We start from the raw sequence: 23,633 nt of genomic DNA on the forward strand, positions 1-23,633 counted from the left end.
CAAGGTAGATGGTGCAGAGCATGGCAGATCACCTCTCAGGATGCTGGTACACACTCTGATGCACTGCCAGCCTCCTCTCCAAAGTGACAGCCAGGCCTAAGAGCTGCCGCAGTCTCTGGGGAGGGTCCACTCTAGCCATCTCATCACTGAGATTCTCAGTCAGCCCCAACCTGCAGCGGGCCAGAAGGGCTCATTCCCCTTTGGACAGTCTCAGGAACTGGATTTTGTGCTTGGCAGCTGATGGCTTCTGTGCTAGAGCTCCAGCCAGGCTGGTTGAGCTGCTGCTGTACAGCTGGGCCCTGCGCCAAACAGCTCGGAGCATACAATAATGAGTCAGGGTCCTGGAGGACAAGGTCACTGTGCTCTGTGTAGCAAATGACCATGTAGCAAGCCCTCCGCTGTGAGACTGCAGCAAACCAGCTCCCTCTCTGCCCTTGGCTGCTCCATGCTGTGCTGAGCCCCTCCAGCACTTGCCAGGGCCTGCCATGGAGAGGAGAAAAGAGCCCGAGAGGTCTGAGAGGAAGGGAGAGCCTATGCCCAGTGGTGGCATCTTTCTGTCACCCTCCTTTGCCAGCTGTGTATGCTCCTGTTATCAGCATTCAGGGTGGGAACAGCTTCATCCCCTTCCCTTTACTTCACACAGCCATCCACCTGAGGGAAACCTGTAACTGATTGCTTGGGACTGAATGCAACAGTGGGATATGGGACATCTTCGACTAGATCAGGTTGCTCAGAGCCTCATCCAACCTGGCCTTGAACAAGCTGTGTGGTGCTGTTGACACGCTGGAGGGGAGGGATTCCATCCAGAGGGACCCTGACAGGCTGCAGAGGTGGGCCCGTGCCAACCTCATGAAGTTCAACCAGGCCAAGTGCAAGGTCCTGCACCCGGGTCGTGGCAATCCCAGGCACAAATAGAGGCTGGGCAGAGAATGGATCGAGAGCAGCCCTGAGGAGAGGGACTTGGGAGTGATGGTGGACAAGAAGTCTAACATGAGCCGGCAATGTGTGCTTGCAGCCCAGAAGGCCAACCGCATCGTGGGCTGCATCAAAAGAAGCGTGGGCAGCAGGTTGAGGGAGGGGATTCTGGTGCTCTGCTCTGCTCTGGTGAGACCCCCCCCCCCCTGCAGTGCTGCGTCCAGCTCTGGAGCCCCCAGCATCAGGAGGACGTGGAGCTGTTGGAGAGGGTCCAGAGGAGGCCACAAAGATGATCAGAGGGTTGGAGCAGCTCTGCTGTGAGGCCAGGCTGAGAAAGTTGGGGCTGTTCAGCCTGGAGAAGAGGAGGCTCTGGGGAGACCTTAGAGCAGCCTTCCAGTGCCTAAAGTCCTGGACAGGACAAGGGGTAATGGTTTCAAAATAGAGGGAGGTAGATTTAGATTGGATATTAGGAAATTTTTTTTTACAATGAAGGTTATAGAACACTGGAACAGGCTTCCCAGAGAGGTGGTGGAAGCCCCATCCCTGGAAACGTTCAAGGCCAGGCTGGATGAGGCTCTGAGCAACCTGATCTGGTTGGAGATGTCCCTGCTCCTTGCAGGGGGGTTGGACTAGATGACCTTTGAAGGTCCCTTCCAACCCTAACCATTCTATGATTCTATGATTCTATGATTCTATGATATAGGCGTACTCTGCATATACTGCGTTTGTTTTTCTGGTAGTTGTTTCTTTCTAACGTAAGTCTAGGTACATATTAAGGCCACACAGAGCACTGGAGACACTGTGATTTTTTTTTTCTTCAAGTAATCATATACCATTCTTCCTTTACTCTTTGGCCATTTTGTTACAGGCATAATGTCTAGAAAATCTCTAGCAATAGTTTATCCAAGTTACTGAATTGAAGTCAGCTGGGTTATAAAGTGGTATCAAAGTAAATATGTGATAAAATGCTTTTAGGCAAACAATCAGAGGAGAAAGTAACTTGGCATTTGGAGTGGCTATGACATCAGAAGGTATCTTTGATACATCAGTATCAAGAGAAAGCTTTCCTACAGGTAGCAGTCTGACCTTCCCTTAGTGCTAGCTGTTGAAATGCAGGGTGAGGAGCATCAAAACTATGTTTTGGACTGCTTATGTGCTGCGTGGTACCCAGTTATTCTGGACGCAACCCCATAGACTTCTATATGCAAGCCCAAGACCCCAGCTCTCTATCTCCAGCCTAATCCAGATTTTATCACTCTCTGGTTCTGTTTTCAGACTGTTCCCATTTGCACATGTCACCTCCAGCGCAAGAAAAGCAATTGCAGAAATGTTGGTCCTCAGGGATGGATCCAGGTGTCAAGCTCCCATAGTCTGAATCCAGGCATCGGGAATCCCCTGGGGGACCCTGTTGTCCATATCTGTGGGGTGTCCGGAGGTCACTGAGATCTGGGATGCTCTGACATTGCCAGGTGGCCCTGGGAGGCAGAAGGAGGAATGAGAAAGAGGAGGAGAGAGGAGGAGACCCTTATATCCCCATCTTAGGAGGGGTGATCATGGGGCATCTAGGGGGACCAAGGGACAATTGATGGCTCCTGGGGGCAACTGATGGGTCTAAAGGTGAAAGTATGTGACCCTGGGGGAAAGTGGGGGCATCTGGGTCAATTGACTGTAACTGGGACCCTGAAAGGCACAGTGAGAGGTCTGGGGAAAAATGGGGAAAAGTGGCAGGGTCTTAGGGGAAATTAGGGAATCTGGGGGAAGCAAGGCAGCCTGGAGTTGTCCTGGATGCAAGGGAGGGGTCCTGGAATGGGCCAGAGGACAATGGGAGTCACAGGGGGAAATAGGAGGCCCTGTGAGTTTAGGAGTCCCGGCAGCCTACAGCTGCCCCTGGACACCTGGGTCCCGTCACATTTGTAGGGAATCTCAAGAGACTGAGGGTCCAGAGGGAGTTCTGGGAGCCCCTGGTCTGCAGGGGGCTCCAGAAGCATGGGGATTTTGAGGGTAAGGTTTACCATGTCAGGAAGACTCACACCAGCAGCAGGACGAGCGCCATGGAGCCAAGTGCCAACACCAGCCTCAGCCATGCTGTGTGGTGTGGGGCCATCCTGCTGTGGGGCAAGCACAGCGCAGCGCTGAACCGAGCCTGGAGTGCCAGCTCTGCTGCCACTCTGACACTGTGGGGACTCAGGCACCTTGGGGCGCTGTGCCCCAGGGACCGGATGTCCCTGCAGCACCTGCTCCAGCCACAGACCTCACTGCCCCCAGAGAAGCCAGGCATTGGGAGCTCCTCCTCCACTCCATCTGTCCACCATGGACACAGGTGTCCTGGCACCCCGCTTACACCCCCATGCACCCCTCTCCCATGGACCCAGGTGTCTGTGGTCCCACTCCACCCCACACTGCTCACTGACCCCAAGGCACTCAGGTGTCTGGGCCCACCGTTGAGGTAGAAGTACTTAAGAACCATGCGCTCAGAAGGGACCCCTCGGGGACAGGCAAGGATTTCCGAAGTAGGGTCCTGAAGGGTCAGACCAAGAGCTCCATCTGCAATCCCATGCAGCTCCTCAAACATTGACAGATCTTGTGTGTGCATCTGAGGCACAGAGGAACACATCAGTGCAGCCTGGTCCTCCGGGTACACGAAACAGCAGACGTGTGCATGCAAAGGCACCCGTGTCCTGCACATGCTCGTCATGTCCCCTCCATGCTTCTTGTCCCCTTTGCTCATGCAGGTGTTGGATACCTGGAGTACCAGGGGCACTTAGTGAACAATCCAGACCGAATGGAATTGTTATGTTTGTGAGCAGCAGGCCTCAAGGACATCACTGAAGCCGCTTGTGAGAAAGTAATGAAGCCGCCTGTAAGAAAGTACTGAAGCCACCTGTGAGAAAATAATGAGGCCGCCTGTGAGAAAGTAATGAAGCTTCCTGTGAGAAAGTAAACGAAGCAACCTTGAGAAGAAGGAAAACAGCTGGCATACGTGACTGGGGGCTGAATGTGAAGCAGGGTGCAGGTGGAGAGAGCCGTGCGTGTGAACATGGAGACTTAACGAATCATATTTTAGCTAGGAGCGCGTGCATGATATAGTTAACCAATTAGTAGAGAGCTTGCGTATGATACGGAATTAGAAGGGCTATATTAACCGGGATGTATCAACAATAAATTGGCATTTGCTTGATCATATTGGTCGTCAGCAGTGTCCGTTACTTCCGCGTCAACACGCAGGTGCATGCCCCTCATGTCCCACACATGCTCCTCATGCCCCATGTGTGTGCACACAGAGATGCACAAGCAGAGCATACAGAAAAGTCACTTCCTTCACAGACGCGTACACACAAGTGGACATGGATCTGCAAACACACAAGCGACCTGCCTCTTGCTTGTGTGCACCCTTCACATGCATGAGCATTTGCATGCATCCTGTGCATGCTTATACACATGCTACTTATAGCACACACACCTACTGTAGAAGCAATACCTGCATCTCTTGACAGTCCTCATGCCAAGTGCACAACTGTGTGCGTGCAGGCGGTGGGACCCATGCCCAATCCTCTCATGAATATCTACATACACTTTTGCACATGCATGTGCAACTCATGTCCTTAGCAAACATCCAGGTAATGGGCAGGTGGTGGGGGGTGTCGCAAAGGGTGCGTCGCAGTGCAGCGTAAGGGCTGGGGGGGTGCTGAGCCCAGCTTGGATGCCCATACCTGGGCAGTCCAAGAAAAACTGGCAGTCCATGGGATAGCGGGTCACACGCTGGAAGATGCAGGCACTGGCTGGTACCCAGGGAGGAAGAGACTTGGTGGTCCCAGGGGGATGTTAGATGTAGTAGGGGACAGGGTGTGGCAAGACAGAGGGATAGGCACTCACCACAGGGAGGGACGCACGTTGGAGCTGGTGGGGAGGCAGCAGCTTTAGACTGGGGATCATTGTGGATCCACATCCCTGTGATAAGCCGTAAGGGCTCAGCCTTTGTTCAGCCCAGAAGGGTTCCCTGGGGGCCCAGGCCCTAGGGTGGGCCAGGTTGGGGGTGCCCTAGGGTGTAGATGTCCAGAGTGGGGGGGCCTGTGACAGTCCCTTGAGTGGAGGTCCTGGGTGTTCCCCAGGGTGGGAGTTCTGAATGGGTGATAGCACTGGCCCTGTACCTTTCTACAGCTGGCTCACCTTCACCCAAATTAGAATCAGAGAACCCTAGAATAGTTTGGGTTGGAAGGGACCTTTAAAGGTCATCTCGTGCAACGCCCCCCGCCCCTGCAAGGAGCAGGGACACCTGCAACCAGATCAGGTTTAGGGTGTCTCTGCACACGCCTCGGCCCAGTCGTGCTGACGGGGTCGTCACCTTTGGGGAGGGATGTGTGCATCACCCCTTCCTCCGTCCCACTGCAGCCGCTCACCGCTCCTGCACCTGTTTGGATATTATTGAATACCAGACTAAAGTCCGAGAAGATTTACACGAAGCCCTAGTGTTTGAAGGGAAAAGACTTTTTATAGATGGCTCCTCTAAATATTTTAATGGAAAACACTGTAGTTAGCCGTTAGGGCTTCCCTTTATCGGGAAGAACCTGTTTGTGGATCTTGCTGAAAGTATAGCGGGAGAATTGGAGGTTACCAACTGTTGGGTTTGTGGGGGTCTTCTAATGAGTGAAGAATGGCCATGGAAAGGAATCAGTTCAGGTCCCCTCCAAATTCAAAGGTTTTCACGACACACTAGTCCAGACACACGCAGGGTCTAAGGGAGTGACTGTGAATTACTTGAACCTTCAAGCGCCTGTCATTCAGAACAACCAGCCATGCCTGTGTTTCTATATGCATTCATTCACAAAAGCAACCAACTAGTTTCAATATTTTCTTAACTGGTTGTTTCCTGGGCTGCATCCCCAGCAGCGTGGCCAGCAGGTCGAGGGAGGGGATTCTGCCCCTCTACTCTGCTCTGGTGAGACCCCCCCTGCAGTACTGCATCCAGCTCTGCAGCCCCCAGCATCGGAAGGACGTGGACCAGTTGGAGCGGTGTGAAGCGACAGGGGATGAACTGACCATCACCCCCATTCCCTGTTCTCCCCTGTGCCGCTCGGGGGGAGGAAGGAGGTAAAGTTAAGCCCGGGAAGAGGGAGGGGTGGGGAGGAAGTTTGTTCTCTGTCTCATTCTCCTGCTTTGGTTTTAATATTTTTCCCCGCGTTGAGTCTGTTTTGCCCATAACTGTGACTTTAAGGATCTCTCCCTGACCTTATCTCAAACCTCAAGCCTTTTCTCTTATATTATCTCTCCCTATTCCCTCGGAGGGTGGGGGGAGTGAGAGAGAGACTGCGTAGCTTGGTCCCGAACAGGGCTCAACTATGACGCTAAGGAAGTCCAGTTTCCAAAGCTACATATCTAGGTAGCAATAGACTCCTCTTGGCATTTGAAATAAGCTGGCAGATGGGAGGTGAGCGCTGGTAGTGTGTTTGGGGGTGTGTGTACACATATTGTCCCTGAAATTGCCCTCGCCCTGGTGGGGCTTGGAGGGCTCGCTCGTCTGGGCAGGTGCGACTGCCGTAGCCACGGTGACGGGAAACAGAACTGGGGTCCACGCTGCCCACTCTGCCTTTGTTACCTCAGAGAGCTCAGTGGCTGCTTCTGAATGAACCTGTTGCCTGCAGAAGCAGAGAGGAAGGGCTGTGGGTGTCAATGGCCAAGTGGGAGGCGACGGCTGAGCAGAAGGTGTGCGGCGTGAGGCAGTTGGAGGTGCCACAGCAACGGTTCCACGGCCACCGGGAGCTCAGCTCCGTCCGTGGTGACAGCCCGATGGCGACGTCTCCACGGGGCAGTGGAGCCGCAATGGCTGCCGCGCAGGTAGCCAGGTCGGAGGGCGAAGAGAGGAGTGCCGGTGCCGGGCAGGGCCGGAAAGCAAAGCCCAGCCAGCGTGTCCAGGAGCTGCGCGCCATCTTGGCCTTGCAAGGTGCTGCCCCTTCGGTTTGGCGGGCGTAGCCCAGGGTGAGTGGGGGCTCTTGGTGCGCCCATCGTCCTGCATGGTACCAACACCACCTTAATGTCCTGCAGAGCAAGGGAGGAAGTTTCTCACGCAGTCACGTGAGGAAAAGCTCAGTCAGAACAGAGAGCTGCTCCCCGGCCTGCGTGAGGTTTTGGAGGAGGACGCCCATGCCCTGGGCATTGCCCAGAAGGTACCGACAGGTCCCGTGTGCTGTGTCCCTGCCTGGTGCTGGTCCTGCAGAGCCAGCTCCTGCGCCGGTCCTCTCCGGGAGCAGACTTTGCAGGGCAGCAAGAGGACGTGACCATCCCCAGGCTGGCGGTGATATTCTCTGCCCCTCTCCTGCCCACAGCGCAACAAGCTCACCATCTCCGAGGCTTGCGGAGCGCAGAAGCACTTGGACGTTGCTTTGGCCAGGAAGACAGTGGAGGTAACAGCAGGGTCCGGTGGGCGTGGGCTGCTCGCAGAGGGTCGGGGCTCCGGGAGCGCTGGGAAGAACAGGGTGCACAGCGGAGGGACGTGGTCCTGGCACAAGGACAGCCCCACAGGGCTAGTGTGGTGCGACACAGGGTGTTCACGTCTGTTGCCATAGGTCCCTTTTCACCGTGGGAGCTATCCACACGTGTCCTCCTTTAGCCCCCTCAGCGGATGCTTTGCTCCAGCAGAGCTCCTCGCCTTCCCACTCTGTGTGTCCCCAGGGCTGCTCGAATTCCTGCGGGCTCCAGCTGCACCCCTGGGAGAGAGATGCCGTCTCTGCCCTCGGCTGCCTGTCCCAAGGGTATCACCTGGTCATAAGGCCATGGAAATAGAGGCGCCGGCCCCGCGGAGCTGCCTTTGCCCAGGGGCCTCTTGCAGGGACAGAGTGGCGCCACCGCTCTCTGCCAGCTTCTGCATCTAGGGCACTGGTTGATTTTCTTGACGCCCAGCCCCCGGTCTGCGTTACACGGAGTCCCTAAGCCCGACCCGCCGCTGCCGTCAGCAGATGCCCACCTCTCCCTTATCCCAGTCAGCCCCCCAGAGCAAACCGCTCCCAGATCCCGTCCTGCCAAGGGAGTGACAATGTCCCGGACCAACATCCCAGCGTCCCCGGCTCTACCTTGGGAGGAGTTTTCCAGGCAGGACCCTCTTCTCCCTCGGGTGTCCAGTGAGCCCTGTCTCCAGCCTGGCGGACTCTCGTGCGCCCATCCAGGTGGGCCAGGAGAAGGTCCGGGCCGAAATCTATGACCGAGCAAACGTGTGCAACATGCTGCTGTACCAGATGAGGCAGCGCAGCCAAGTGCTGGACGAGCTGCAGCAGAGGTGGCAGCGGCAGCTGCAGGCTGCCGCCAAGGATGAGAAGCGGCACCAGGCGCAGGTGCAGGTAGCCAGGACCCCTTCCCAGCGTGGCAGCACCCGGCGGGGGGCTCGAACCCAACCCCTCCGTTCCCCGGGTGGGCACTGGGCTCAGCACATGGAGTCATCCCGTGTCCCCCCACCCGTCTCTGCCCCAGGCAATTTGCCAGCTGGAGAACAACATTGAGAAAATGTTCACCGCAGTTCACACGGGACAGACGGTGACCGCCCTGTACTTGGCAGTGCGGGATGTCCTGAGAAAGGTGAGCTCCCCTTCCCTGGGCCATCGGCCCTCCCACTCCCCCTTGCAAAGGCAATGAGGTGCCCCAGGGGCTGCGCTGGTGGGATGTCCTCCTGGCTTGGTGAGGTCCTCCTGCACCCCTCCATCCCCTGTCACAGCGCCAGGGACCCCCAGGGCTCCGTGAGGTGACATGCTGTGGCTCCCTGTGTCCCCTGTCCCAGGAGCTGGCCCACCTGCCTCCGCAGCTGGACCTCCTGTGCGGGATGGCTGAGCTGTGCCACGGGGAGTTGGAAGACATGGAGCTCATAGCCTTGGATGCTCTCAAAGCTGCTGATGTAACCAAGGTGAGATGGGGCAGGGCATCTTGGGGCCCTCTCCCACCCTCCAGAACCCACAGACAGCAGCACGCGCCCGGGCTGGTGAGTCTTCCTGCAATAAAGAGCAAAAGAGACTGAGCTGGGCGTGCCCGCAGCAGCCAGGTGCCTCCATAGCTCCTCCCATGTCTTGCTCTTGGGCCGGGCCGCCCTGGGGTCAGCCAGCCTGAAGCACCAGGCGTGGTGAAGGCAGCATGCTCCATCCTTCAGCCCTCCCCGCCCTCCTTCCACCCCAGTTTCCTACCCAGCCCATTTACACGGGGGGTCATTTTGGACGCTGGCCATCCCAGAAGCTTGGCAGGTCCATGCCAGCTTGGCAGCCACTTCTCCCTTCCCTGATGTGCTCCAGGAGGACATGGCCGAGATGAAAACCCGGTTTCTCGCAGAGAGAGACCACAGGTATCGCTCCCTGGCCACCCTGAAGGAGCACACCAAGAGGCTCTGGCTGAAGGAAGCAATGAAAAGGCACCAGAGAGCGGTGAGCTGGGGGCAGCCGGTGCAGGCAGGGCTGCGGGCAGATGGCAGGCATCAGTGCCAAGCCCCCCGTGGGTGTGGGGGCTGCAGGGCCAGCTCCCCCAGGGTGCTAGCAGCTCGGGGGGGTGACAATGAACATCCTTGCAGCACGGCACTGACGAGTTCACCGTGGACAACTCAACCCTGAACCCAGATGACCCACTGGTGGGTGAGTGCCTGGTGGGGTGCGGGGGGTGGGGGAGCGGGACGAGGGCGCAGCTGCCGGCATCCTTCTGTGCCGCTTTCCTCCCACCACAGGTGCCACACTGGAGGCCACCAAGTCCCGGCTGGGGCACGAGGCCTGGGTGACCGAGAAGATGGAGAAGGCCAAGGCTGCGGCGCAGTGCTCCTGCCTCTGGGTAACGTAAAAACCTGTCTCTGCTAGAGAACCCAGCGCTGCTCGAGCCCCGGGGAGCCAAGACCTCTCTGCTCTCCTTGTTTCATTGCAGGGTTATCTGCTCTGCTCTGTCCCTGGAGCCCCCCAAAGCCCCTCTTGTGCAGGCAGAGATGGAGCTGCCTTTCTCCACGCCACGAGGCTGAAGTTGTCCATGGAGCAGAAACCGCTCCGAGGCCATAGCTCAGATCCTGCACCCTGCAGGAGCACCCTGGGCTGAGTCCTCATGCTTTCCCCTGGCTAGGACATCCCCATCAGGCTCCTGGAACAGCAGAAGTCCTCGGTGGACATGGAGGCCTACCTGAAGGAGTGCAAGGAGAAGAAGCAGGCGCTGGAGCAGACGCTGAAAGAGCTGGAGCTCAAGCAGGCGGAGCTGAAGTTTGGCCAGCCCCCCGGCACAACCAGGTACTGCTGGCCTCGGCCCAGTCGTGCTGACGGGGTCGTCGCCTTTGGGGAGGGACGTGTGCATCACTCATTCCTCCGTCCCACTGCAGCCGCTCACCGCTCCTACACCGGGAGGTTTTCTGAGCAGGGTGCTCCCCCAACTCTGGTCCTGGCAGAGCAGCCAAAGCTGCTGCTGCGGCAGCAGGACCCTTGCTCCTTGCCTGGCGTGGGAAGTTGGGTTGCCAGCAGCATCTCTGCTCTGCAGTTGGAGCGGGGACAACCTGAGCAGCTTTTGCAGCAGGTTTAGGGTGTCTCTGCACACCTGTGCAGTTGTATGGATGTGAATGTGGTTGGCTCCAGGATACTGGAGGAGGAGCTGAGGATGAAGCTGCAGCGGGAAGAGGCCCGGCTGGAGCGAATGCGAGCCCAGATGCTGAGGAATCGGGAGCTCCTGCTGGAGTTTGAAAACGGCATTGACAACCTCTTTGTCCGTCTGCATGGCATCACCATGCCCGGCCAGGTACCCACGTGGCCCTGGGGTGAGCACGACCCCGGCCGGTGCTCGGTGGTGCAACAGCACAGCGCGGTGACACTTGGGGCAGCCACCCTCACCCCAAGTGGTTCATTTTCCCCACCAAGGTTGTTGTTCTCTCTCTGACTCCAGGATGATTCTGTCAAGGCCAGGAGGGTGGAGGAGAAGCTCCAGCACTGTGAGCAGAAGCTGCAGTACCTGGTGCAGCGAGTGGCCGACCTGCCCACACACAGGCAAAGCCCTGACGAGGAGAACGAGGTGCGCCGGGACTCAGTCCTTGCTGTGGTCTTTGGGGACCCACACGGGGTTCTCCCGCATGGCCCATCCCAAGCCGTCCTCCCAGCTGGGAGGATGGAGGTGGCCCCAGGGAAGAGCCATGGAGCAGCTCAGCCCCAGGTGGCCCTGGGCACTGTGGGGCATCCCCCGCAGAGGGGCATGGAGGTGGGGTGCCCCTTGGGTTGTAACTCACCTCCCCGTCAGCAATTACCCCAGGATGTCTTTCACAGACTTTTGTGAAGGTCAGAAACATTCTGGAGCAAGCAACCGCAAACGATGCACAGAACCTGAAGGTTTGCTTGAAGGACATAGGCAGTAGCGTCCAAGGTAGGAGAGCACAGCGGGGACACGTCCCCCAGCGACTGTCGCAGCCCCTGCACGCTGGGATTTCTGAGTGTCTTTGCCTGTCTATCTCCCACTGTCCCAGCAGACCCCAACCGCTCCTCTCCGCTCTCTCCTCCAGACCCCTTTGATTTCGGTGACAAGGACCATGACCTTGTCCTCACGCGGGAAGACATCAAGAAGCAGGGGCTGCACGTGATCGAAAGCAAGAAGAAAAGCAGGAAGAAGTAGCGGTTGCGTCATGAGAGCCTTGGATGCCCGAGACCACCAGTTATACCCTTTTCCTGGCACGTTTAATAGAGCAGATCTTTTTCATTCCTCCCAAGCCTGCGGTAAAACTGGCACAGGGGGCCTAGGTCAGTTCTGTCTCCCGGGACGCATGGGGGTCAGAGCCTGAGGGGTGCTGAGCTGGGTTTGGAGGCAGCCCCATCCTCCTGTCCGTTGCCCAGCTGCTCTCCCCGCAGAGGTGGGGATGGGCTGGGGTGGGGACTGCTTTGCCGGCCAGAGCAAAGCTGAGGGCGAGCTGGCTTTCTCCCCCTTCGTCCTGTGGGGCCAGCCACCTTCCTGCGACGTCTGCCCCCCAGGCAGCTCTGGGACACCCATGGGCTGGCGTGTGTTTGAGGCAGCTATGGGGCAACATGGGGCAGTGGCCAAGACCTGGACGGGTATCGGACCCGAGGGTGGGTGTTGTGGTGTCCGTGCATGGGAGGGGAAGGGCAGAGCCTGCCTTGGAACGGAGAGGGAAATCTGAGATGAAGCCCTTAGACTGGGGCTGCCTGACCTGTCATAGCGTCACTGAATCCTAGAATAGTTTGGGTTGGAAGGGACCTTTAAAGGTCATCTCGTGCAACACCTTCAACCAGATCAGGTTGCTCAGAGCGCTGTCCAGCCTGGCCTTGAATGTTTCCAGGGATGGGGGGGATCCACCACCTCTCTGGGCAACCTGGGCCAGCGTTTCACCACCCTCGTTGTAAAAAACGTCTTCCTTATATCCAGTCTAAATCAAACTTCCTTCTAGCTTAAAACCATTACCCCTTGTCCTGTCACAACAGGCCCTGGTAAAAAGTTTCTGCCCATCTTTCTTAGAAGCCCCCTTTAGGCACTGGAAGGCCACCAGAAGGTCTCTGCCGAGCCTCCTCTTCTCCAGGCTGAACAGCCCCAGCTCTCTCAGCCTGGCCTCACAGGAGAGGTGCTCCAGCCCTCTGATCATCTCTGTGGCTCCTCTGGACTCGTGCCAACAGGTCCGTGTTCTTGTGATGCTGGGGGCTCCAACATCAGTGGGAGGCGGTTGGCAAAACGCAGCCAGCGTGTCCAGGAGCTGCGCGCCATCTTGGCCTTGCAAGGTGCTGCCCCTTCGGTTTGGCGGGCGTAGCCCGGGGCGAGTGGGGGCTCTTGGTGCGCCCATCGTCCTGCATGGTACCAACACCACCTTAACGTCCTGCAGAGCAAGGGAGGAGGTTTCTCATGCAGTCACGTGAGGAAAAGCTCAGTCGGAGCAGAGGGCTGCTCCCCGGCCTGCGTGAGGTTTTGGAGGAGGATGCCCATGCCCTTGGCATTGCTCAGAAGGTACCAACAGGTCCCGCGTGCTGTTAGAGGCAGCGGGGCCGAGGGCCCGGCTCTCGCACGTGGGGAGGCGGGAGGGTGAGACCAAAAAGCCCACCAGTCAGGCTTAGGGGCCTGCAGGAAAGGATGCAAGAGTCAAGTCATTGGCCCCACCAATCACGCCTGTCGGGAGAGCAGCACACGGATGACTGCTGTGGTCTTTGGGGACCCACACGGGGTTCTCCTGCATGGCCCATCCTGGCCAAGATTCCCCTGCAGCCGGTGGTGATGAGCATGGTGGAGCAGGTTGTCCCCCTGCAGCCCATGGAGTTCCACGGAGGAGCAGAGATCCACCTGGAGCCCGTGGAGGACCCCACACCGGGGTGGGGTCCGTCAGCAACTGGCTGAGTGTGTGGAGTGTGTGGAGCTCCGCCTGGCGATGGAGGAGGAGCTGACAGAGAGCTTATGGGTCAAGATTAGATGATGGGGATGGACAGGGGACATTACGGTGGGGGTCTGTTACAGGCCGCCTGGCCAGGAGGACAGAGCATATAAAGTGCTCTATAGGCAGATAGGAGCAGCCTCACGGTCACAGGCCCTGGTCCTCATGGGGGACTTCAACCACCCTGACATCTGTTGGAGAGACAACACGGCAGGGCACAGGCAGTCCAGGAGGTTCCTGGAATGCGTGGATGACAACTTCCTCCTGCAGGCGATAGAGGAGCCGACAAGGAGGTGTGCCATGCTCGACCTTGCGCTCACCAACAGGGAGGGTGCTCACCAACAGGGAGGGTGCTCACCAACAGGGAGGGGCTGGTGGGGGATGTTAAAGTAAAGGACAGCCTTGGCTGCAGCCACCATGACATGGTGGAGTTCAAGATCCACGGGGCAGCAAGGAAAATACACGGCAAGCTCTCTGCCCTAGACTTCAGGAAGGCGGACTTCGGCCTCTTCAGGGACCTGATGGGCCAAGTGCCATGGGAGGTGGCCCTGGAGGGAAGAGGGGCCCAGGAAAGTTGGTCTATATTCAAGGAGCACCTCCTCCAAGCTCAGCAGAGGTGCATCCCGATGAAAAACAAGTCGGGCAAAAAGGCCAGGAGGCCGGCCGTGGATGAGCAAGGAGCTCCTGGACCAACTGAAAGTAAAAAAGGAAGCCTATAGAGGGTGGAAGCGGGGACAGGTAGCCTGGGAGGACTACAAAGAGGCTGTGCGAGTGGCCAGGGATAAGGTAAGGAAGGCCAATGCCCTGGCAGAACTGAATCTGGCCAGGGGTATAAAATGCAACAAGAAGAGCTTTTATAGGTACATAGGGGACAAAAGAAAGTCCAGGGAAAATGTAGGCCCCCTCCAGAAGGGAACTGGTGTCCTGGTTACCCAGGACATGGAGAAGGCTGAGGTTCTCAATGACTTTTTTGCCTCAGTCTTCACCAACAAGAGTTCCTGTCCCACCGCCCAAGCTGTAGAAGGTGCAAGCAGGGACTGCGAGGATGAAGAACCGCCCATTGTACTCGAAGAGCAGGTTCGGGATCATCTGAGGAACCTAAAGGTGCACAAGTCCATGGGACCTGATGAGATCCATCCGCGGGTCCTGAGGGAACTGGCGGATGAAGTTGCCAAGCCACTGGCTATCATATTTGAGAAGTCGTGACGGTCTGGTGAGGTCCCCGATGACTGGAAGAGAGGGAACATAACCCCAATTTTTAAAAAGGGGAATAAGGAAGACCCAGGTAACTACGGGCCAGTCAGCCTCACCTCTGTGCCTGGCAAGGTCATGGAGCAGATTCTCCTGGAAACCATGCTAAGGCACATGGAGAGCCAGGAGGTGGTTGGTGACAGCCAACATGGCTTCACCAAGGGCAGATCGTGCCTGACCAATTTGGTGGCCTTCTATGACGGGGTGACGGCATCGGTGGACAAGGGACGAGCAACTGACATCATCTACCTGGACTCGTGCAAAGCTTTTGACACTGTCCTACACAACATCCTTCTCTCTCAACTAGAGAGACATGGGTCTGATGGACGGACCACTCGGTGGGTAAGGAGTTGGCTGGATGGCCACACTCAGAGAGTGGTGGTCAACGGCTCAATGTCCATGTGGAGACCGGTCACGAGTGGCGTCCCTCAGGGGTCCATGCTGGGCCCGGCCCTGTTCAACATCTTTGTTGGCGACATGGACAGTGGGATAGAGTGCACCCTCAACAAGTTCGCCGACGACACCAAGTTGTGTGGTGCTGTCGACACGCTGGAAGGGAGGGATGCCACCCAGAGGGACCTTGACAGGCTGGAGAGGTGGGCCCGTGCCAACCTCATGAAGTTCAACCAGGCCAAGTGCAAGGTCCTGCACCTGGGTCACGGCAATCCCAGGCACAAATACAGGCTGGGCGGGGAATGGATGGAGAGCAGCCCTGAGGAGACGGACTTGGGAGTGCTGGTGGATGAGAAGCTTAACATGAGCAGGCAATGCGCCCTTGCGGCCCAAAAGGCCAACAGCATCATGGGCTGCATCAAGAGGAGCGTGGCCAGCAGGTCGAGGGAGGTGATTCTCCCCCTCTACTCTGCCCTGGTGAGACCCCACCTGGAGTACTGTGTCCAGTTCTGGAGCCCCCAACACAAGAAGGACATGGACCAGTTGGGGAAGGTCCAGAGGAAGGCCACGAAGATGATAAAAGGGCTGGAGCACCTCTCTTATGAGGACAGGCTGAGAGAGTTGGGGCTGTTCAGCCTGCAGAAGAGGAGGCTCCGGGGAGACCTGATCGCGGTCTTCCAGTACCTCAAGGGGGCCTACAAGAAAGATGGGGAAAGGCTGTTTAGTAGGGCCTGTTGCGATAGGACGAGTGGTAATGGTTTTAAAATAGAGGGGGGTAGATTTAGATTAGAAATTAGGAAAAAATTTTTTACGATGCGAGTTATAGAACACTGGAACGGGTTGCCCAGAAAGGTGGTGGAGGCCCCATCCCTGGAAACGTTCAAGGCCAGGCTGGATGAGGCTCTGAGCAACCTGATCTAGTCAGGGATGTCCCTGCTCCTTTGCAGGGGGGTTGGACTAGATGACCTTTGAAGGTCCCTTCCAACCCTAACCATTCTATGATTCTATGATTCTATGACCGCAACCCCCATTCCCTCTTCCCCCCTGCGCTGCCCGGGGGGGGAAGGTGGTAGAGATAATGTTAGGCTTGGGAAGAGGGAGGAGTGGGGGAAGGTTATCTTGTTCTCTGTCTCATTATCCTGCTGTTTGTAGTAATAAATTAAGTTTTCCCCAAGTTGAGTCTCTTTGCCTGTAATGTTAACTTTAAGGATTTCTCCCTGTCCTTATCTCAAACCTCGAGCCGTTTTTCTTACATTATCTCCCTCTAGTCTCTTGGAGTGTGGGGGCAGTGAGAGAGACACTGAGCAGTCTGGTCCGGATCAGGCCTGAACTATGACACAAGCCTACACTTAACTAAGATTAATTCTTTGTTGATTTTAATGCTAAAAATTACACTGGCTTATAGATAAGAAGCATTCTAATGAAGAGGGAGTCCCTAAATGTTTAAAACACATGAGCGGTACAAAAAAGTATAGGTAACCAATCAATTATTTTATTGTGGTTATTACTTTGTAGAAAATGCCCCTTGTACTTCTAAGAGGCGTGCTGGCTGTGTTAGATACCTAGCACTCGCCACTGCCACTACAGATTGAAAAGAAATGAGTATCTCAACTCAGTATGTTGATTGGCTCTTGCATAGCGGGTAAAAGAACTTCTGCTTTGGGGAAAACTGATGGCATGAGGCACATCAGTTGTAAGAGAGAAGTCAAATCCACAATAAATTGTAAAAAGAGTGGGTTAATGAAGTGTAATGTTAAATGATACAGTCGTTTAACAAGATTCAATGGCAAGGTACACTGCATTATTTACTGCATACAGGACAAGGTCAGACAAAATTGTCAGGGAGATCTTGCCGTTTAGCGGTGCGTTTCAGAAAGGGCCCCTTACTTTCGAAACTCCTAGTCCCAGACTTTATCAACTGTTAATGTCTAAAAGACTACATATGCACAATGTAGTCTTTATCATCTTAGCAAACCTTTCAATGTTAGGCATCCTGTTAATCCTGTTGTGGCAAGAAATCGCTCAACTCCGAGGAGTAACCTTGAGAGGCATCCCTACTGTTGGCGTGCAGCTCACTCTGCTAGAAAAGAGCTCAATGATTCCTCGGATGCCCCTGATTGATAAAGTATGATTGACTTGCAGCTATAGTTGCATGTCAGCAAGATATCTGGGCCACTTTTCCACAGAGACCTTGGATACCATGTTCCCATCCGTCCCGGTCTCCAGCTTCAGCAGCATGCAGCCATCACAATCCCCACTGGTGTTTATGGCTTAAGTGGGCTGGGGAGCACACAGCCCTAAATTGTCATTCACAGAATGCCAGGTGTATTCCCCGAATCCTGTGTCCCCAGCCTCAGGGTCCTCAGTCATTATTATTGGGGTGGTGTTTTGGTTTTTTTTTGGCAGCCACAGGACTCCCTCCCTCTTTTCCAGGCAAAAGATGCCCTTACAGATGATGATGGTCTTGAAAGGCCTCTTCTTGTGGCTCCCAGTGGCTCTTGGTGAGTTTGCAGGAACAAATACCTGAGAGCAACACCCTAGCTGTCAGCTGTCATCTGGCCAGCTTTACTTGTTGGTTGATACGGCTGGAACTGTGGTGGTCCAAGTGCTTCCTGAGCATGTGCTTGACTGTAACTGGCTTTTGGACTACCAGGAAGATGGACAGTCCCCCAGGTCACGTTGCTGCTCTGGCTACTGGACCAAATGGCTTGCTTAGTGTGCAAGTCTCCAAGAAAAGGGCACGTGCATTTCTGAGCCTGAACTGGGGATTGCCGTACAGGGGGACTGGTGGAGAGGTACATCTCCTGACCTATGCAGCTCAGTGCTCACGGAAGCAGTGAGGGAAAATGGTGGGGCACCGAGTAAACCTCAAGATCATGGCTGTGCCGTCCCCTCAAGCCTGAGGTGATGCCTACCGATGACAAGATGACTCTGGGTGAGATGAACTGCAGGACCCTTACTGCCAGTGTGGATAGAGTGAGCAAAGGGACAGATAGAGGTGGGTAACTCTGGTGTTCCAGCCACCTCCTGCAAGGGAGTCTTGCTGACAGTGCTTGAATAAATTCTGTTGCTTCGCTTTTTAAACACTTAGAACAAACATCTAAATGCCTAATAAATTGTATGCTGCAACTGTAAGATACAGTTTAAGCAGTAAATTATAAAACTTTAACTTTTATAAGTTTTGATTTATTATTTAAAAAAGAGAGACCTAAGACATGCCCCATGTGATTTTACTTTAAGAAACAAAAAAAAATCCCCAGCACTACAATGGAAAGGCTACCAAAAAGACAGGCAAATTTGCTAATGCCTTTGACTGTATCGAAGCATGCAGAGGAACACACTTTTATGGTATCTCAACTCTTAAAAACGGAGAACCCAAAAACATGCACTACGACCAACCGTAGAAGATTTGCATGGGCTGCCATCAACTTTTTGGAGACTGTGCTGACTACGTGAGGTGCCCGGGCTGTGGTAGCTGCGTGGCCACTGTATGTCCCCATGCGCCTCCGTATGGCCCCGTGTCACAAAGAGGCAGTGATGCGGAACCCGCCTGGTGCTTGTGAGCTTGCCTGGCCACGCCTTGGTATCCCGGAAAGCAGGCCAGCAAAAGCTAGTTGGACTGAGCTGGCCTTCGGGATAGCTCGGCTCCTTCCTTTGCTACTTGTGTGGCTAGTCTTTTCCAACCGCTTATCGTTTACTGTCCGCTTCTCCTCAACTTCCATCCTCTTCCAAAGGCGATTATCATTTGACTTTCAGGACAGATAGGGGAGAAAAGCATAGGTTGGTCTAGACCTTCCAAGGTGCAGGCTGAGCTAGTACACCCTTATAGGCTGGCCAGATAAGCATATGGGGAGAGTTCCAGTTTGCTAATTGTTATTTCTTTACCGTATCCAAGGATAGTGAAGTGGGGGAGGGGACAGTGTAGTCTGAGGCATTGGGCTGATGACAAGAGGCCCATCCTGAGTGAAGCGGTAGGCAGGGAGAGAGAAAAGGAGCACAGCAAAGGCAGCTGTTAAAGTAATGGCCGAAAGCCGGCCCCTCCTGCGTACAAGGTGGGAAAGTGTGGGCTGGAGAACCAGAGGGCTCTGCTGCTAACCCTGGCAACAGGCAAGCAGCAGGTCCTCGTCAGAGAAGGTGACACGCAGTACAGTCTTTCAAAAGGGCCTTCATCACTGCTGTCAACTGGATTCCCATGACAGGGACAGTAGGGCTGTCAGCCTGTAGCTCTGCTGCAGTTCCAAGTACCACTGAAACACTTTTGATGGTGGTTGCTGTTCTGTGGGTTGCTGTTTTAAATCATTTTCCTGAGGTGCAATCATTTCTTTGCAACCAGGTGACGGGACTGGTGCTGATCTTCTCTTTCTGCAGCATGTCCTTTGTCCTCCAGAGCTTTCCCCTCTGTTCCTGAGAGGAGCGATGGCTGCAATGGGAAACGACTCCTGTGAGTAACAGCCTCACCCGCAGGCTTGGACTTTGTGAGTCCCCAAAGGCAACAGATGTAGCTGGTGCCCGATCCCTGAATGCTGATGTGCTGACCAGCCTAGCGTGAATTCTGGGGCATTTCCTGAGAGCAACCATGCTTCTGGGTTGGAGGTTCTAGCTGGTTGTCCTGCGTGCTCCTGTACAGAACTCGACTTTGACCATATGCTTTCGTGCAACAATATCGTCTCATCTCTTTTCAAATGTCATTTCCCTGCAGTTGTTGTGGAGGGAATGGCTCCTCCACAAAGAATCCTCTTTCCTCCGGAGAAGATTTGCATGGGCTGGCAGCAAAGACAGAGAGCTGGAGCAGGACTCAAGAACCTGGGCAATACATGCTTCCTGAACTCCGTCCTGCAGTGCCTGACGTACACACCCCCTCTGGCCAACTACCTGCTCTCTCGGGAGCACAGCCGGTTGTGTGAGTGCTTTTATGAACATCTCCTTGTAAATCTGTTGGGCACTTCCCAAGGAGTCCCACAATCTGGAAGCTGATGGAGGAGAAAAGCAGCCCCTTCTCTGGCCATCGCCCAACTTGGTGTTCTTTGGACACTCAAGCCTAGAAGCCACTTGTCGTATCTAGGTGTGTTCATCTTCAGAGAGCCACCTCTTCCTAGCCCTGGGTCTTGGTCCCTATCCCTGCAAGTTATACTCTCCTTGCTTATTGCACAGAAAACTTCTGTCAGTTTAGCATCCCTCTGCAGAACGTTTTCTACGCACGAAAATGTCCCGGGCTTGTTGGGACATTGGCACCCTGGGAGGAGAGGGGCGGAGACTCTTCTTGTAACTTCATGATCTCCGTTAGGTTTCCCATCGCTATGGACATTTTGCTAACCTGAGAAGCTTACTTCCGCCCTCCCTGTTCAGGTCACCAGCAAGGCTTCTGCGTGATGTGCAGAATGGAACAGCACGTTACCAACGTCTTGCATTCCTCAGACAGTGCCATCAGGCCTTTGGCACTCGTCAGTGTTCTCACAAGTAAGTAATTTCAGGTGCTTTGACATGTTTTCTTCCCTTCTTGTAGGACAGAACTACTAACTTCTTCTTTCTTAGGAATAGGAGAACACTTCAGGTTTGGAGTGCAGGAAGACGCCCACGAGTTCTTACACTGTACTGTCAATGCCATGCAGAGAGATTGTCTGACTGGAAGCAGCAAGTAAGCAGAAGCAAGTTACCTTTTCAGTGTTCATGAGCCCTTTGGACTCCTTGATGTCCTCCCATCAAGGAAAAGCTTACACCCAGTGCTTTCAGACAAAGCAAAACTCTTGGAGGAGATAACTGTCTGCCTTTCCATTTGTTCCCAGCTTGGACATCTCTTCTCAATCAACTACCATCATTCATCAAATATTTGGGGGCTTTCTGAGATCCAGAGGTACTTTCCCACAGCTATTGCTCTCCTTGCAATTGTCTGTGCCCTTCTGTCTGCCTGTGACAAACAGCTGATCATGTGACTGGCATAGCAGGTATGAAGAGTGCCTACCAACACGGTCAGTTGACCTCCTCTATCGCTGAGCGTTTTGTTTTGCCTTCCAGTCGCGTGCTTGAGCTGCAAAGCGGTTTCCAACTCGTACGAGGCCTTCCTGGATATGCCTTTGGCTATAGAAGTAAGAGGGTTTGTAACTGTGATTCAAGACGTTCCAAGGCCCCTGTAGCTTTCCAGAATCAAGGCAGTTGTCTTAAAAAACGTATACTGCAAACACAAGAGAGCTTGCTGGTGGGGGGGAAGCGGAATGGACGGTGTCCTTCTGGTGCGGCCATGGCAGTGGTCTCCCTGGAGGTGCTGGCTTTAAGCTGGACAAGCACGCATTGTCCTCGCTGCACCCTTGACACACTCTCATCCTTGTTCCCTTTGCCCTCCCTCAACACCCAGTCTGACTCCCAGGCTGATGGGTTGTGTTGTCTTCATTATTGATGACCCTGCACACCATCGGTAGCCGAACCGTGCGGTGCCTCAGAGAGGTAGCTCTTGATAGCCCTGGGAATCCCTGGGAATGGAGGAAAATGTGCATCACCATATCCTCCTTCTGCCACCTGCTGGACGCTGCTTGTGGGTTGACAGTGGGTCTCCTCAGCATCAGCTACCTGGCTCTCCTTGTCTGCTCCTAGTAAGTGTTTGGGCGAGGGCGCAAACACCTACCGCAGCTCAAGGCTCTCCTTTCTCACTCCTCCAGGCAGCCTCGTCTCTCATCGCAGCTCTGGAGGACTTTGTGAAACCCGAGCAGCTGGATGGTGAAAACTGCTTTAAATGTAGCCAGTAAGATGATTACTAACGACATAGTAATACTAGAGCCTACGAGAAGGTGCTCCATGTCATCGAGCATAAGTTATCTTTTCACATTGGTTAGATGCACGAGAATGAGACACGGACGGTTTTTAGTATGGCCTTATGGTACTGAATAGCCTTAAAATCACGTAAGGATGTGTGAGAAGATGTGAGAGCTTGTCTGGCCTTCTGGGGCGGAGAAAGGGTGCATTTCAGCAGCTGGCTCTGTGCTTGGTTTCAAGGTGTGACAAGATGGTTGCCGCCTCCAGGAGGTTTACAATCCATCACGTGCCCAAGATTCTCACGGTGTGTCTGAAGAGGTTTGAAGCTTTCACCGGCAGGAAGATCAGCAAGGTGTGTACGCAATTGGAGTGCAACCTTCTTTTCCTGGAGCAGGAGATCTCTCAAAGCAGCAGGCTCTTTCAGAAGCTCTCGTGTTCATGAGCCCCAAAGATGCATTTATACCCCTCTGGCCCCTGGTCTTGGAAGGCTATTTCATCTGGTATTTCAGGATCATTTGTGAGCCCTCTTTGTCCCTCCATAGTTTGTGGAGTATCCCGAGTACTTGGATCTTCGGCCGTACACATCTCAGACAGCTGGAGAACCACTCCTCTACTCCTTGTATGCTGTCCTGGTGCATAGCGGTGGCAGCTGCCATGTAGGACACTATTTCTGCTACACAAAGGTAAAGAGCGACTTCCTTCCTAGCAAGGGAAAAATGTGTCCTGGGGAAGACAAACTCTCATGCTAGTGTTACCGGCAGCCCAGGTTTTGGGGGAGAAGGTCTCCTTACCAGCTGGATTGGATTTGTTTTGACGTACTCTTGGTTCTATAGTTTTTCTGCCTGGGGTTTTGTGGGGAAGCCACCTGCAGATACCAATGCCTTCTTTGCAGGCCAGCAATGGGCTGTGGTACAAGATGGACGATGAGAATGTGGTTCTTCACAACATCAACACAGTTCTCAGGCAGCAAGCCTATTTACTGTTCTACGTCAGGTAATGACAAGCGTCAAACTGTGCTCACAATACGTTTCCTTTTCGTGGTGTTGCTCTTCTTCTTCACCTCATCTTCCTGAGTGTTTCTGTCATAGGAGACAAAGACTACCTGCATTGCTCAGTGCCGAGGTCTTGCTCTGACAGGGGCGGACCTGGTGGGAAGACCTCAATCAAATTTTTATTTGTAGTCTTGCTTATGTCTTCTCTTTGTCATAGAAACCACCCCAAGAAAATGACTGAACCCCGGAGGAGACTGTAAGAAAGGCCCTAAATGCAGATAAATTGTTTCCCTGCAGGTGCTCTGATTTGAAAATTGAAGAAAGGGCTTCTCCCTCACCGGCCCCATCACATGCCCGTTCCTTCCTCAGCCAATGGGCAGCCGGCAGCAAGCAGGCGGGACCTGTGGGACCCCAGGCTCTGCCTGGTAGGACTAAGGTACGTCTGAGGGAGGTGGGTCTGGGCACCAGATGGACACTGAGTTTCTTTCTGGGTCCTTGGCATTGCTCTCGTTGCCCTCCAACACTGCAACTTTCTTCCCAGTTGCAACGCTGCTCCCTCTCAAAGCATCCCGCCTAGATCCATCCCGTTTGTGCGCCTTTGGCCCTTCTGCCTTTGCAGCCCTCCAGGAGAGCTTTTGGGAGGCCCTTAGCTGTCCCCTCACACCCACTGTTCTGGTCCTCTCAGGAGGAAAAAGCAGGATGTTTTCACTGCTCTCTTTGCAGGACATGGCGGTGGGCATGGAGGACTCTCCAGAGGACAGCAGCTCCTCCACAACAGCCAGCACCAGCCAGCTAAGCTGGGCAGCTGCACAGGAGGCATCTGCAGGCTGGCCATGCCCCCACCTGGCCACACAGGCTCAACATGGCCTCCTGGTCCATTGCCAGCCATGGGACCGTGTGCTGCACGCTGTGCAAGAAGACAGCAAGAAAGAGGAGCATGCTTTGAGCCCTTCTTCTTGCTGCCAGAGGAACAGGGCCAGGGAGAGGGCCTGGAGCAG

General features: G+C 54.8%; 2 protein-coding genes across 2 annotated transcripts; both read left to right on the forward strand.

Moving 5' to 3' along the window:
* The first annotated feature begins 4,511 nt into the window (after positions 1-4,511).
* LOC147601536 (coiled-coil domain-containing protein 183-like) lies at positions 4,512-11,502 on the forward strand. Its single transcript, XM_086744694.1, has 16 exons — positions 4,512-4,532; positions 5,870-6,003; positions 6,555-6,853; positions 6,955-7,076; positions 7,236-7,313; positions 8,073-8,237; positions 8,374-8,478; positions 8,678-8,800; positions 9,180-9,308; positions 9,452-9,512; positions 9,602-9,702; positions 9,982-10,142; positions 10,482-10,641; positions 10,786-10,911; positions 11,160-11,256; positions 11,393-11,502. Exons 1-16 carry the CDS (start codon positions 4,512-4,514, stop codon positions 11,500-11,502), a joined length of 1,992 nt encoding a protein of 663 aa, XP_086600820.1.
* Positions 11,503-19,657: 8,155 nt separating this feature from the next.
* On the forward strand, positions 19,658-21,636 carry LOC147601537 (ubiquitin carboxyl-terminal hydrolase 42-like). Its single transcript, XM_086743224.1, has 6 exons — positions 19,658-19,799; positions 20,246-20,356; positions 20,432-20,534; positions 20,683-20,750; positions 20,912-20,982; positions 21,550-21,636. Exons 1-6 carry the CDS (start codon positions 19,658-19,660, stop codon positions 21,634-21,636), a joined length of 582 nt encoding a protein of 193 aa, XP_086599350.1.
* The last annotated feature ends 1,997 nt before the right edge of the window (positions 21,637-23,633 follow it).

The sequence above is a fragment of the Chlamydotis macqueenii genome, chromosome 3, assembly GCF_036417535.1.
Source record: "Chlamydotis macqueenii isolate bChlMac1 chromosome 3, bChlMac1.mat, whole genome shotgun sequence".
NCBI classification, from domain to species: domain Eukaryota; kingdom Metazoa; phylum Chordata; class Aves; order Otidiformes; family Otididae; genus Chlamydotis; species Chlamydotis macqueenii.

Coding starts and splice junctions, on each gene's coding strand:
- LOC147601536 (XM_086744694.1), top strand. CDS start 4,512: ATGTCCTTAGCAAACATCCAG. Junction 4,533..5,869: donor TGTCCTTAGCAAACATCCAG/GTAATGGGCAGG, acceptor CCCCCCCTGCAG/TACTGCATCCAGCTCTGCAG. Junction 10,143..10,481: donor CAGCCCCCCGGCACAACCAG/GTACTGCTGGCC, acceptor GGTTGGCTCCAG/GATACTGGAGGAGGAGCTGA.
- LOC147601537 (XM_086743224.1), top strand. CDS start 19,658: ATGGGCTGGCAGCAAAGACAGAGAGCTGGAGCAGGACTCAAGAACCTG. Junction 20,535..20,682: donor TGTCTGACTGGAAGCAGCAA/GTAAGCAGAAGC, acceptor ATTTGTTCCCAG/CTTGGACATCTCTTCTCAAT. Junction 20,751..20,911: donor GGGCTTTCTGAGATCCAGAG/GTACTTTCCCAC, acceptor TTTGCCTTCCAG/TCGCGTGCTTGAGCTGCAAA.